Genomic DNA, 15,725 nt, shown 5'->3' with positions numbered 1-15,725 from the left:
ATAAGTAGGTGGTTACCTGAAAAATTCACGGAGGATCCCACTATAGCTTTCTCGGTAGGGACTGCCGGCAGAGGATCTGTTGGGCTCATGGACACAGTGGGTTGAACGGTCTTCTCTAAATTGTTGTGTGAAGAGTTCCTGGGATTATTGGGCGATGAAGTGAAAGTAGTAATGGTGGGAAATACAGTTGTATTGTACTGTAGTTCTTTGGTAATCTCCACTGAGCCTACCACCGTTGTCTGTTCTACGCCTATATCCTTAACAGCTGATAGGACATGAGACATGTTAGGACTTAATAGGTGGGAAACTTGTGCAGTAGAAGTTTCATTTAGCCCGTATGAACCTTGTATGAGTAGCATAGGTGTATGAGTTGTATTTTGTTGACCTTCTTTCTCTATGGTTGCATTGGTTTCATGTTTTTGAGCATAATTTGTATTGATCGTGGAACCACTAACCAAATTAATCCATGTAGACTCTGGAACATCTCCACTTCCATCTTCCCAAGATAATTTAGAGCTATCATCATATTTTGGCTGTGATGAAGGTTGCAATGGTGTTTTAGGATTCAGACTTGAAGCTAAGACATAAATATCTTTTATAGGATCATGAGTACCACTAAAATGGTCACCAGAAGCTAGTTCCTCTACTGATCGCTGGGTTGTTTGTGGAAGCATGAGTCCTCCTGAAAACACCGAGTGATCTTCTTGGCCAGATCCTTCAAAATGATCAATGGATGGATGGATGGTGGGAAATGTGTATATGGTAGGATATTGTGATGTAGTGTCAATTAACTGATTATCATATAAGAGAGCTAATTTCTTATCAATATCTGTATGATCTACATAGGCCACAAGGATAGAGTGGGCCGTGGTTGACATGGCAGAAGAACTGTCATCTGTGCTAGTTATGTTATACTCATCTCCTTGATCTGTATCTTTCTCAATGTTTGCATCCGCTCCATGGTCTCTTTCGGGGAACTGTGTAGGAACAGGGTTTTCATCAATGTGATAGTAATTTGCTGATTCTGACACAGCAACTCCCGGTTCCTGTGCCGAGCCAGTAAAGTTTTCATATACATTCTCTGCATGTGCATTCACAATTCTTACGCTTAAGATGGAGTCACCTGCAGTCGGCAGAACAGCTCCTTCAATTGTTCTTCTGGTTGACTCTGGGACCAACCCAACCTTGTCTTCTGTAAAAAATAAAAAAAAAACAATGTGCGTTATGTTATCTTATTACAGTATCACCCCAGGAACCATGAATGGTGTTTCCACCATTAATATGTGTTATCAGTTTAAATGTTTTTTGGATAAGTTTATTTTATAGTTCAAAACATTGTCCATCTATAGAAAAACTTATGACTGTTTATTATGGCTGATCTGGTAAGGACCTATTATTTCCTGGGAAACTTCAGAAAGTAAAAAGGAGGGCAAATATAAATCATTCTTAAAAATATATAATTAGGAAAATGAATCACTAATTTGGCTCTGGCCCTTTACGAGGAGAATGAAGTAGGTTCAAATTGGGGGTCTCACTATTTGACAGTTGTGCGGGAATTCGTGTATCTAAATTATATATCACTTTTTAAGGGCAATTGGGGACGTAGAGGGTACACCACTCCCAAATTGCACCGTACATGTGTAACAGAAGTCAGGAATGGGTTAAAGGAATGGGGTCAAAAGACCCCTAATTGAGACCCCACAAAGAGGTGAGTAAATATTTATTTACTTGGGATGTTCATGGTAATGCTCGGTGCCAATCATTGGATTGCACATGTACCGTTATGGTGAAACAAATGAGCAAAATAATAATTTACGGTACTTGTTGACTGGATTATTCATGCTGCCTATCATTCTGTCCTCATACAGATTATGTCAGCCCGTGTGAATGGTGTTTTAAACGAGTGCTGTTAAACTTGAATATTGTTGATTAATGCTTGTTATAGGTAGACATTTTCCAGTAGAAATGACCATCTATGCAAAGATCGCTCTATGTTGCAATTAATGGCAACTTGAAATAAGACTGTTGCCCATAATATTCAATGGAGAGAGTCACATGCATCACTTAGGAGTTGTTTAATGTAACAATCTGACCCCAGAACCAGAATAACTTGTGCACTCATATTATACATAACTTAATCAAACTTAAACTTAATTAATGGGAACCTTCCCTGGGCTAAATCCTACATACATCATTGGTAACTTGAGGCTGGCTTACCATATATACGTACCTTGAGAACTTTGTAAAACGGGCATATTAATGGTGTAACCCATTGTAGATTCTTCACTGTCATCAGTATGATCTTCATAAGGTGGAAAACTTGCAATTGCAGGAGACAGATCTTCATTGCTGACAATGCTTTCGAGAACTGGGGTTATTGGGACTTGAGGAGATGGTGGAAACTCTTGTTGGTCCTTGAGAATAGTTGCGTTCCTCCTTTCATCTTCTCCACTTATTTTTGTTAGTCGAGTCTCATTTAGAGGTATGGAGTCTACTGAGCCTTGGGCCTCATTTTCAGCTTTTATATCTGGAAACTTTAGTTCCTCAAAACCTTCTGTTACTGTAATAACATCTCGATCTCTGGGGACAAAGGATTCATGTGTTGGTCCGATGTCTTGATCTAAAATGGAAATGGAGTTGAAATTCAGCAATATTTACAATGAAATGTCTGCATATAATTTTAGAAGTCAAACTTAAAATTATCAGAATTGGTTTCCTAAACATTACACTGTTAATTGATTATTGACCAACTTATGGTGGTCACCAGATTGTGGATTGACTTGTTTTATCATCATCTATTTCCCTGTAGATTCAGGACTTACCTTTAAAACAGTAAACATCATACTTTGCCTGGGAGTTGGGGAAACCGGTCTGGTTACGAAACTGAAAAATAGTCTTCACCCCAGGAGAGTTGCCACCACATTTTTCCCTGGGATTCACTATAGGATATCGAACACTTCCATCAGCCAACCAGCCTGGGTTGCATTGGTCCAGTCCTTCGTTCCACGCTGCATAGAGTTGACCGGTTGTAGCCATTTCAGTATCCAGGGCACTACAGTGTTCTCTAGCTTCTTCTAGGGTGAATTTTTTTGACGATAAACTTAAAAATACTTGACCTACAATGAAAAGGAAAGTCATCAAATAGGTCCTTACTTAAAGGGACACTGTCACCTGATTTTGGAGGGAACAATCTTCAGCCATGGAGGCGGGGTTTTGGGGTTTTTGATTCACCCTTTCCTTACCCGCTGGCTGCATGCTGGCTGCAATATTGGATTGAAGTTCAAGGCAAGATTGCCTTGTGCAGGCATGTACTATGGAGGACAGAGAATGAACTTCAATCCAATATTGCAGCCAGCATGCAGCCAGCGGGTAAGGAAAGGGTGAATCAAAAACCCAAAAACCCCGCCTCCATGGCTGAATATTGTTCCCTCCAAATTCAGGTGACAGTGTCCCTTTAAGTACGTATATCTAAATTTACTTACAAGAATTACGGATAGTGTTCTTCTTAAAGAAGATGGCCACTAGGTAAAGTATATGATGGAACTGAAAATCTCTCTTGGGAAAGGTTAGACTAAAAGGGCTTGTCTTCTCAAAGAAGTGATATTCTAGAGACTTTTTGCTGTGTTTATTAGACTTGTCTTTGCACCATCAAACTAAATTACTAAGTCCCTATGTTGATAGAATGAACACATTGCGTTAATGATTACCAAACCCACTAATTTCAGGTGGATTGGCAGATTATCTGATGCCTTTGAGGCCTTCCAACTCTTCCCTGACAGATGATGTCAGGTAAAATGAATAATAGGACCGTTTCAATCCAAATATCGTATCCTTTTATTCTTCAGACAGATGAGTTGTTTGCTGAGATGACTGGCAGCGTCTTGCTCCCACTCCTTACAGAGAACAATTAACACTTGGCCTTGTTAAACATTCAGGCTTACGGAGGAGAGATAGCTGTCGACTGGGTGAGCGCTTGGTTGACGGCTATCTAAGGTATATGGACATATTTACACCTAGAATGGATGTCTTCTAAAAAACAAACCAAACTTCTGGATATGGTTGATTTTATGTACCATAGATCAACTAGTGTAGATAAAAAATCTAGTAAAAAAGGCACTGTTTGCGCTGGAAAAATCCACTTAGAGAGCCATTAAAAACTAACAGTAATACTAAAATAAATACAGGATAACAAGTTATACCTTATCGGTACAAAAAACCGATTTACCTGTTACCGAAAAACAAGTAAAGAGAGTAGGAAGATGAGATATAACTACCTTAGAGGGCAGTCCAAAGGGAATATAGCTATCTTCAGTGTATGGAGCTCCAGTCACCCAGAGGAAATAAGGTACAGCCGATGTCCGATGATAGCTGCGCATACACTGCTTCCCAGAGTCATGCGACGTCTTCCAATATAGTCCTTCCACTTGCGGCGTCAGGAAAAAGGATGAAGTGAGGTCTAATCCACGAGTTATCCTAGTAGTCCGGACTGCAGGCACTGCCCCGGCCGGTGGCAGAATCTGCCTGCATATACTGGACTTTGTCCACGCTGCTTGACTAAGCCGTTAGGTCAACTGAGTAGCAGGACCTAGTGTGACGTCACAGTCACGTGAGGGATCACGTGACCGGCTACAGGAAGAGCTTAGGGCCAAATCTAGTCCACTGGACTAGTCTAGTGGACTAGATTTGGCCCTAAGCTCTTCCTGTAGCCGGTCACGTGATCCCTCACGTGACTGTGACGTCACACTAGGTCCTGCTACTCAGTTGACCTAACGGCTTAGTCAAGCAGCGTGGACAAAGTCCAGTATATGCAGGCAGATTCTGCCACCGGCCGGGGCAGTGCCTGCAGTCCGGACTACTAGGATAACTCGTGGATTAGACCTCACTTCATCCTTTTTCCTGACGCCGCAAGTGGAAGGACTATATTGGAAGACGTCGCATGACTCTGGGAAGCAGTGTATGCGCAGCTATCATCGGACATCGGCTGTACCTTATTTCCTCTGGGTGACTGGAGCTCCATACACTGAAGATAGCTATATTCCCTTTGGACTGCCCTCTAAGGTAGTTATATCTCATCTTCCTACTCTCTTTACTTGTTTTTCGGTAACAGGTAAATCGTTTTTTTGTACCGATAAGGTATAACTTGTTATCCTGTATTTATTTTAGTATTACTGTTAGTTTTTAATGGCTCTCTAAGTGGATTTTTCCAGCGCAAACAGTGCCTTTTTTACTAGATTATTTATTTAGTTTACGGAGGGGTGGTACCGTTTTTCTGTTTGCTGCAGGTGCATTTTAGTGGGAGCGCTACAGGTTTTTCCTTTGTGTATTAATTCTTATTAGTGTAGATAAAATACTATCATTTTCTAACTTTTGCCTACATTGTGAATGTTGGGAATGTGAATGTGAATTCCCAAATGAATGTTGGGAATCTCATAATTTTCTGAAACAGAGGCCACATCCCATGGCCAGCGCTGTTAGGAGTCATCAAGTGGAGGTGTGCGGGTGCTGATAAAAAGACAAGGCAAATTATGATCTGTCTTCAATGCTAAGGAGGATACATATCAGTGTAGGCTTGATCCATGTTAACCAGACATTTTTCAACTGGATTGCTTCCATCCCCTAAGATGTGTCATCTCTGTAACCAGTGTTTAGTAAGTCTTTTGTTAATCCTTTTTATTTTAAGTAATTGTATATGCTGTGTTGTTTTATCCACTTTGTAAAATCTTTTGTATATTTTTATAAACACTGCCTATATTTCTGGATTAAATATAAAATGTAATAGTTCTGTAAACCGCATTCTGAAATCATACGCTACCTGTATCAGTGTCCAATCGGCCTATAAATGATTGGTGGTGGCAGTGAGTAGTTAGTTGGGTTTTTGCGGAGTTGGCATTGACCGTAGCAAGTTATACATATATTCCATGAGTTGGAATCGTGGTACAAATACCATATACTCACTGTTATTTCTCCAATAACCTGCCTAGTAGTGGAAACAGCCTGTGGCCTCCTCCGTTAATCGTTGGTCAATTGCATAATTGTCCGGATGATAGGGGGCAGCAGAGAGCTGTTCATGACAAAAGGTAACAGTGTGGTGGGTTCAACCTGACCCCCCCCCCCCCCCTTCAATCCGGCTGTGATCTATGACAATTGGTGTCAGAAGTGGGATCAGCATGACCCTCCTGGCTGTGATTTTTGACAAATGTTCATTGCCGAAACAATCTTTAGCCTACCCCTGGGTTCTTCCACATAGCAGTAAACATCGTACATGTCATCAGGATCCAGTACTCCATAGTTACGAACTCCTGGAAACCCATCCATGTCTCCATAGCATCCTTCTCGTGGAGTCTGAATGGGGTATCTGCATGTTGAAAAGTCAAGAAGAGTTGACCTTGCATTGGTTGAGAACATTTTGAACCTGAAAACAGACTTAAGAAAATCTCGTTACCTTACGGTTTGATCTGCGATCCACCCTGCATCACACTGTTCATAACCTCCATGGTAAGCAGCCAGGAGCTGGTCGGCAGTAGCTATATGGGCCTTAATTCTTGTGCATGCTTCCTGGGCCATAGAGAAATTATAAGTGTACCGATTGCTGCCTTCTCGATAGAGAAACACAACACCTAAAAAGAGAAAGATTCATCAAGTTCAGCTTAACATTTTCATATTGTGTTGATCCAAAGTAAACTGTAAAAAACATAAACCTGAGAGGGCAAACAACATCTTTTTTGATTACATATATTTAGATTATATATATTTACCTTTGACCTTGACTTCCACCATGGCATAGTCATCCTCGATTCCATGTTGTACATGACATCGGTATATTCCTGAATCGTTACTTATCAGCTCCCTTAGGACTAATGTGGCATCATATACTGAAGAAGAGTATTCAGGCAGAGTGGCTCGAGATTTATACACCTCACTAATCTTCACTTTGTGGCCACGGGCCACTAAGATTTCCACTTCTTTACCATTGGAGATAAAGGTCCACTTTACACGAGGTGTGGCTAAGACAGCTCGGCGCCCAGTACTAACGTCTTCAGGTTCCGAGTGGTATGTGATGTGGCATGGGATGGTGAGAGTACCAGACAGGGCAGCTTTGATAGTAGAATTTCCAATCCTTACCCTCAAGCTCTGGTAATCCTCTAGACAGGAAAAGAACATGGTATTAAGTAAGGAAGGATGGCAATGTGTCATGCCAAACCACACTTGGCCACTTTGATGCATATAATACCACATAGAAATTTGAGACACCTCATTCTTTAAAAAATGTGGAAAATCTGGGTCATTGCTCACATTGACTTTCTTCATTTATAAAACCACAATTAAAGCAGACCTGCCATGCTGACATAAAATCATACTTTCCTTTAAGACATCAAAGTGGAATATTCAGGAGTCTTCCAGATTGTGCGTAAGAACATAACTTTTATTTTAACCTATTAATTTTCTTTTAAAAGTCTATTTTTTTAAAAAACTTTTTCTTAACTACAGTTTTTCAGATTTTAAGTACACATCTCATTCTATCTAAAGCTGCATTCACAAATTCCTTTTGTAGTAGGTGGTATACATCAAAGAGAGGTGACCTCATATCAATCATAAAAATTGTTCTTCATTATGGTATTGGGTTTTGCTAATCATGTCAGACACCTAGTATGTTTTCACCCTCCACGCTCTTTCTACTAGTCTTGGCTAGTTGTACACTCTCCTAAAAAATCCAGGAGAATTCTCCTAAAAAAGGAGACCTTTCGGAATTCCAAAGTCAAAGTCAGCCAAGGGAATTGTTATGTAGCATACATCTATAAGTTCTACAATGGGAGCAGTAAAAGAGGAGGCCATATTGTCTCTGGACAAAATTAGATATAATTTTTGTCTGGGACATAAACACATTTTCATGATTGTTGGTGTTGGACTCCCTAGTTAAGATGACCCCATGGAATGGGACAGAGTAGTTTTTCTCATCATATACTATTAATACTATTGACTGTGAGTGGAGTATAAGACCAGAATTAGATTTCAGTGACAGAATTTTAGAGTTAACTGTGATCCATCACAATTTTAAAATATATTATTAGTGAAAACTATTGCAAAAATGTCAAAATGAGTCACCCAAGTAACTGAATTCTTATTATTCTTTCCATCAAAGGTATTGTAACACACTGCAGAAAATGTATTGCATGAATAGTTTTGAAGTATCATAATGTCGCTCATGACTCATGATGGTTGTAATTGGCTTTGTCTTTCTAAAATTACACATCTGCATTAACAGTTCCTTTTTTTATTTTTTTTTCTCTAGTTGTTCCTAACATTGAAATGAAGTAAAACATAAATGAATTCATTTGTGGAACAGAAACACTGCACTTCACTATAGCTTTGTCATCGAACCCTTGACCAAGCAAAAGTCTGGCAGGAAGATAAGTTGCTGCTATAAGAGCCTGGCAGTGGCTAAGCTGAGTTTTAATGTATGTAGAGGAGTCAGGAGAGAGAATAATATGTATATATGTATACAAGAGGGCGAATAAGTGACTGAAGAGGGCTCTCTACAGCCTCAAAATGATTGATGATGGTCGTAACTTTTAGATTCCCTGAAAAGCCAACATGTACGGTAAGTGATTTAGTAAAATTATACACATTATTTTTCCATTAAATCTAGGGACAAGTATGGCCATATGAGCATATGGAGGCAACCACTATAATGGTGATGACTCAAGCTCAAAGTACTAGAAATGAGAGGAGACAAAACTTAACTTGTACCACCATCAGCATTGGACGTTAAAACTTGTGAGACAAGAGCCAAAACGAAGAGAAGCAACAAGTCTAACTTCATTTCAGCCTGTAGGAAAAAGAAATAACACCTATTAGTGAACATACATTATCAATGATGCAATCAACATCGATATGAGTAATATGTCATATAGCATATAAGACACTTCAATGTTCCGTCTTGGATGACTTCCATAGCCTAATAAATATCCCGGAGCTGTAGAGTCGGTGGAAAAGCACCCATTATATTGTTACTGTTGTGTAACCTGAAAAAGTACTAGACAGTATGAGACTCGTTGGTGACCTCAATGCACAATTCCCCAAAAAGTTAACCAAGCTTTTTCTTCTCACAAGCGAAAATAGATGGCATGTAGCTATCATACCCATTAGAACCTTCAACATGTCTGTCCTTTGTCATACTTATAAAAAGTTAGTTGGGCTCTTTAGAAGTCATTTACGACAACTGCTTACCAAGTTCATTATTTAGGGTGTCTTGGAATGCCTCACAATTCATAAGCAACTACAGGCTTTAGGCATCTCGTGTGAAGCTGCCAAAGTCTACAATGGATTCAGAATGAGTGGTTAGACAACCTATAGTCATGTTTGCTCCATGCAGAAGATAGGGGGAGCTCATCAATGAATTTCTACTGGAAGTTTCTGAGAATAGAGCAGACGATTGTCATATTACATGATGCCAATGTGATTCATATAATCCACTTATGATAATATTTATTTCTGGCAAGGGACGTAGCTAGTGTGAAACATAACTTAGAGTTGGGTCCTTACTGATGGGAGACGAGCAAAGTAAGAAAAAAAAGGGAGAAACATGTTAGGTGCAGACTTGCCATCTTATTTGTCTTAACCTCTACACTACAAGCTTCAATTAGGCTACGTTCACATTGGCGTTCCGCCAATGTGCGTCGCTGTTGCGCTGGCGACGCAGCGGCGACGCAGCGGCGACGCAGCGGCGACGCGCCCCTATGTTTAACATAGGGGACGCGTGCGTCGTTTTGGTGGCGTTTTTCGCCACGTGCGTCGTTTCCGACGCTAGCGTCGGACGCAAGAAAACGCTACATGTAGCATTTTCTGTGCGTCCGATTTTCGTCGGAAAACGACGCACGCGTCGCAAAACGCGCGCGTTTTTGCGCGCGTTTGCGCGCGTTTTAGCGTGCGTCGCGCGTTGCGTCGCCGACGCACGGCGGCGCAACGCTAATGTGAACGTAGCCTTAGCCAGTGTACATAGTCATCATGTGTCAACTAAACACTTCCTAATCTAGGAAAGTCATTATAAATGAAGGGATGGAAATGATTTATTCTGGTATAAAACTAAGTTAGAAAAAGACCATAGCACCAAATTTCCATTCTACAATGTCAAACTCAATAATCACGAGTGTTCTACATTGGGTTATTAATTTTCCTTCATGATTCCTCCCGTGATCATCTAGTAGACATCATAAGAGGATATTGCAGCTTGAAGTAACAATTCTTTACAAGAACAATTTTCTTCCCGGCATTCCCATAGCCTTCGTCTGTTTAAAGAATGGTCCAAGGGCAGGATGAATTGGCTGCCTCACAATAGTGAAAGACTTTGAATAGACCACCAATCCATAGACTGTTGATAATGTAGGGGGGTGAGGAGCCTCTTAGAATTCACTTCACGCCAGCTACTATGTGAAGCTCGTTAAGGCCAAAGTCCACCCTAAATAACGGGGGTCACAAAGAAGCTTTATGTAAAGAAATGAATGGTGACAATGACAACGTCATTTTATGTATGCTGTGCTATTGCTTTACTTGCATCTCACACAACTTTAGCAGAATATTCCTGGTGTTAGCTTTACACCCAGGAAACGTCATCAATAGACCTGATACTTTCCATCTGTAATCTACATAGACAGTGGGCAGCTTACAATATATGAGAATAATTAAAATAATTTAGTAAATACTACTGTATTAGGGATGAGTGAATTGATTTGATGCAAATTGGATTTGTGTTGAATTTTTTGGAACTTGCTGAACTCGGCAAATAACTCAAATCAATTAAAGTAACAGTCAACATTTTACACATTGCAAAAGATTGTATCAGCCAGAAAAAGGTACTTATGACCTCAGGTGTGACTGGGAAGGGTTTCACATATTGTCTTGCAGCTATCACATCACATGGTATTGCACAGTTAATCATACAAGACTATCATAGCCAGAATAAAAGCCAAGACAGGGAATGCAGCAGGTCTTTTGTGGTGAAACCAAAAAGTTTGATGAAGTAACAGTTTAGTCAAAGTTACAGGGAATGAAAGCCATAAAACACTGAAGAAATAGTATAAATAATGTGTCTGGCAACGCAACAGTGAATAAGAAGATTTGTGTGTCAGGAAAAGCAAAAATGGTTGTACAATTTTTTTCAGGACAGCAGCAGTCTTTAGAGTTCTTTTTATTTGAATCAAGTTCCTGGAAAAATTAGGCGAATCTGGCTAACTGCGCAATCTGATATAGACACATACATACAGCGGGGAAAATAAGTATTTGATACACTGCCGATTTTGAAAGTTTTCCCACCTACAAAGAATGGGGAGGTCTGTCATTTTTACTGTAGGTGCACTTGAACTATGAGAGACAGAATCTGAAAAAAATCCAGAAAATCACATTGTATAATATTTACACCATTAATTTGCATTTTATCACATGAAATAAGTATTTGATACAATAGAAAATCAGAACTTAATATTTGGTACAGAAACCTTTGTTTGCAATTACAGAGGTCAGACGTTTCCTGTAGTTCTTGACCAAGTTTGGAAACAATGCAGGAGGGATTTTGGCCCACTCCTTCATACAGATCTTCTCCAGATCGTTCAGGTTTCAGGGCTGTTGCTGGGCAACATTAAGTTTCAGCTCCCTCCAAAGATTTTCACATGACCTTCTCCCATGCCTCCCCTGAATCATCCAGACGGCCATTGGCAAACTTCAAACGGGCCTGGACATGTGCTGGCGTGAGCAGGGTGACCTTGCGTGCCCTGCAGTTTAATCCATGACAGCGTAGTTTGCTACTAACGGTAATGTTTGACACTGCGATTCCAGCTCTGTTCAAGACATTGAACAGGTCCTCCCATGTAGTTCTGGGCTGATTCATGACCTTTCTCAGTTGTATCTTGCTTGGAGCCACACATCGAGGAAAGTTGACAGTCATCTTGCGTTTCTTCCATTTTCTAATAATTGTGCCACCAGTTGTTGCCTTCTCACCTAGCTGCTTGCCTATTGTCCTGTAGCCCATCTCTTGTGCAGGTCTACAATTTTGTCACTCGTGTCCTTCGACAGCTCTATGGTCTTGGCCATGGTGGAGAGGTTGGAGTGTGATTGAATGTTAGACATGTGTCTTTTATACAGGTAACGACTTCAAACAGGTGCATTTAATACAGGTAATGAGAGCAGAGTAGGAGGGCTTCTTACAGAAAAACTAACAGGTTTGTCAGAGACAGAATTCTTGATGGTTGGTAGGTGATCAAATAGTTATTTCATACAATAAAATGCAATTTAATTAAGTAAATATCCTACAATGTGATTTTCTGGAATTTATTTTTAGATTGTGTCTCTCACAGTTGAAGTGTACCTACGATAAAAAATTACAGACCTCTCCATTGTTTGTAGGGGTGGAAACTTGCAAATTCGGAAATGTATCAAATACTTATTTTCTGTACTGTATATGTATATATATATATATGAACATACTTAAAATAGTGTTGGCCAGGGAAACCAAAAATGAACTTTAATGTTACCTTGGTATTAGGATATTGTAAACACTGAAGTCATATTATCTCTGGACTAATAGGAAGACGCTAAAGAACATGTAGACACCGCAGTTACATTTAGTTTTGAATGCCTATTTAGACCAATAGGTTGCTTTGCCCAAAGTATTATAAATGGCAAATGGTCGTGGTGGGCTGAGGAGCTTCAAGTTACCCTACTAAGACTATTATGTTATTTAGGAAATAAAGTATAAACTAGATGTGTCTTGATAGCCACAATAGCTATAGGCGTGTGTCCATGATGCCTGTTGGCACCTCTAAATAAATGCTAATATCACTTTACTTGGGCCAAAACACATAAGACTTTGGTGTTGGACATCTTCCAAGTCAATAAGCGATACAATTTTAAAGACATATGCATGAGGGAATGTCTCACTGTCAGGAACTGCTGCCATCACTAGACAGTCATTAGTATTCGATTGAAGTAACTTCCCAGTCTTAGAGACCACAATGTAATTGAAAACATGAGCTGGCCGGACCATCCCCATCATAAAGAGGTCTTGCCAAATACGGGGTCCCCTTTGTTAGAGGAATTTTTCTTTTTTTTCCAAGGCAACGTGGCAGGGGATGAAATAATCCTCATATCCTGCAAGGACATAATTCAGGAGCTCTCCAAAAGCTTGAACCTGGTTTTCTCTTTCCTTTAGTGCCAAAAGCCATTATGCACCAAGTTAACTGGTATTACTGGGAACATAATCTATTCAAGATTTCTGCCGTCTGGCAATCATCGACCATCGCACTTTAGGGCTGTAAATCCTACCAACTCTAAAATTAACTTACGGTACCTTAAATCCTAATATAATCCACAAAGAAATATTGGTCTGTGAAAAAATAATTCCTAAGTAGAGATTTAATATTAGAGACCAGTGAACTGTTCTACAAAAAGATCATCAGCTCTATCTAGGAAGAGCTGAAATAGTGTTGCCGGAGACACGTGACCTGACCACATATGATCAGTCACCTGACTTTTCTTCCATTTGAACAGTTGTGCAAATGTTGTGTAAAATACTATTAAGACAAGTACAGTGACTTGTGAAAGTATTCAACCCCATCCCTTTTGATTTTTTACTTATTTTGTTACATTACAACCTGTGTTTAAATATTTTTGTAATCCAATTTGTATGTGATGCATCAGCACTAATAGGTGTTCAAATCCAATATCAAATGAAAAGAACATGGTACCACAACAAACCTTCCAAGAGAGGGCCACTCACCAAAACTCTCAGCCCTGGCAAGGAGGGCATTAATCAGAGAGGCAGCACACAGACCAAAGGTAACCCTGAAAGAGCTGCACAGTTCCCAAGCAGAGACTGGAGTAACTGTCCATACGACCACAATAAGCCGTACACTCCATAGAGGTGGCCTTTATGGAAGAATAGGCAAAAAAAGCCTTTACTTACACACAAAAATTGTAAGGTTCATTGTTAGTTTGACAAAAGACATGTGGGAGACTCCCAAAATGTATGGAGGAAGGTTCTGTGGTCAGCTGAGACCAAAATTGAACTTTTTGGCCACCAAGCTAAACAATATGTCTGGCACCAATACAACTCATCACTGCAAGAATGCCATCCCCACAGTGAAACATGGTGGTAACAGCATCAGTATGTGGTGATGTTTTTCTGCAGCAGGGACAGAAAAAAATGGTCCGAGTTGAGGGGTAGAAGGACGTTGTAAAATACAGAGATATTCATGAGCAAAACCTTTTTCAGTCTGTGGAAAGTTCATAGAGACTTATCCAAAGCAAATTGTAGCTGTAATTGACGCAAAAGGAGGTTTTACAAAGTACTGACTTTAGGGTGGTGAATAGTTATGCACACAAAATAAGAAAATCAAATATTCACAGTTGTAGGCATGTTCTTTACATGAATTGATGCAAACCCTGTTGTGAATTCTGTTGTCGAGCTCCCTCCTGTGGTCGTGAATGGTACTTCGGCGAGTTCTGTCCATGGACTCCCTCTGGTGGCTGTGAGTGAAGCTGCTGCTTCTGAGGTTCCTTACACAGGTGACGTGGTTTATCCTTTGGTTTGCTGCTCTATTTAACTCCACTCAGATCATTACTCCAAGCCAGCTGTCAATGTTCCTGCATTTGTTCAGTTCGCTCTTGGATCTTTCTGGTGACCTGTCTTCTCCAGCAGAAGCTAAGTTCCTGATTATTATTTGTTCATTGTTTCCTTGTCCAGCTGGTTATCATGATTTTGTCTTGCTAGCTGGAAGCTCTGGGATGCAGAGTGGCATCTCCGCACCGTTAGTCGGTGCGGAGGTCTTTTTGCACACTCTGCGTGGTCTTTTGTAGTTTTTTGTGCAGACCGCAAAGATACCTTTCCTATCCTCTGTCTCTTTAGTAAGTCTGGCCTCCCTTTGCTGAAACCTGTTTCATTTCTGCGTTTGTGACTTTCATCTTTACTCACAGTCAATATATGTGGGGGGCTGCCTTTTCCTTTGGGGAATTTCTCTGAGGCAAGGTAGGCTTTATTTTCTCTCTCTAGGGCTAGCTAGCTCTTAGGCTGTGAAGAGGTGTCTAGGGAGAGTCAGGAACGCTCCACGACTATTTCTAGTGTGTGTGATAGGATTAGGGCCTGCGGTCAGCAGAGCTCCCACATCCCAGAGCTTGTCCTGTGTGAGTTTAACTATCAGGTCGTGCCGGGTGCTCCTAACCACCAGGTCCATAACAAAACCCTCACAGATATAGTGAAATTCCAGGATGTGAGGTAGCAAAACACGAAAAATGCCAAGAAGGTGACTACTTTTGAAAGCCACTGTACAGTAAGGCTTAGAGGGAAATGTAGAAGGCAAACCAATGACTCCTTAAGATTCTAAAAGTGACAGTCTCGTATCGGATAAGGGTACATACAGTATATTCTCAGTAGGCAGAGGGCAATAAACAGTGGTCATCGTAGGGGATCAGCTAGTCAGGTCTATTTTCTAGTCTGCAGATCTGGGTGAGAAGCAAAGTCAGGAAGTGATGGTGCAGTAAAGTGGGTCTTAACAGATAACATACGGATCAGAGAGGACCAGTTTAGCAGGATATGGAAGATGCAGACAAAAGAGAGAAGTAGGTAGCGTAGAGCTAGGAATGCGAATACACACGGGTCATTAACTGTAAAGGAAACTGGTATCTTCTAGCTGGGAAGCAGATAATGACAGAAATGCAGTCTGGTATCTTGCAGCAAT

General features: G+C 40.4%; 1 protein-coding gene across 2 annotated transcripts in view; it reads right to left on the bottom strand.

Moving 5' to 3' along the window:
* The window catches only part of BCAN (brevican), a 114,368-nt gene that overhangs the window by 61,579 nt on the left and 37,064 nt on the right, over positions 1–15,725 (bottom strand). The window contains exons 2-8 of one of the 2 annotated variants that reach the window (XM_069727675.1): positions 8,743–8,827; positions 6,756–7,142; positions 6,443–6,617; positions 6,228–6,355; positions 2,823–3,116; positions 2,231–2,620; positions 17–1,192 (exon numbers count right to left, since the gene is read on the bottom strand). In XM_069727675.1, coding sequence (XP_069583776.1) covers positions 17–1,192; positions 2,231–2,620; positions 2,823–3,116; positions 6,228–6,355; positions 6,443–6,617; positions 6,756–7,142; positions 8,743–8,821 — 2,629 coding nt within the window. In that variant the 5' untranslated portion in view covers positions 8,822–8,827. The remainder of the gene's footprint in view (positions 1–16; positions 1,193–2,230; positions 2,621–2,822; positions 3,117–6,227; positions 6,356–6,442; positions 6,618–6,755; positions 7,143–8,742; positions 8,828–15,725) is intronic. The other variant, XM_069727681.1, reaches the window with a different exon arrangement.

The sequence above is a fragment of the Ranitomeya imitator genome, chromosome 1, assembly GCF_032444005.1.
Source record: "Ranitomeya imitator isolate aRanImi1 chromosome 1, aRanImi1.pri, whole genome shotgun sequence".
Taxonomy (NCBI): Eukaryota; Metazoa; Chordata; class Amphibia; order Anura; family Dendrobatidae; genus Ranitomeya; species Ranitomeya imitator.
Note: the sequence above shows the minus strand (reverse complement) of the source record. Positions and strands in the feature narration are given on the sequence as shown.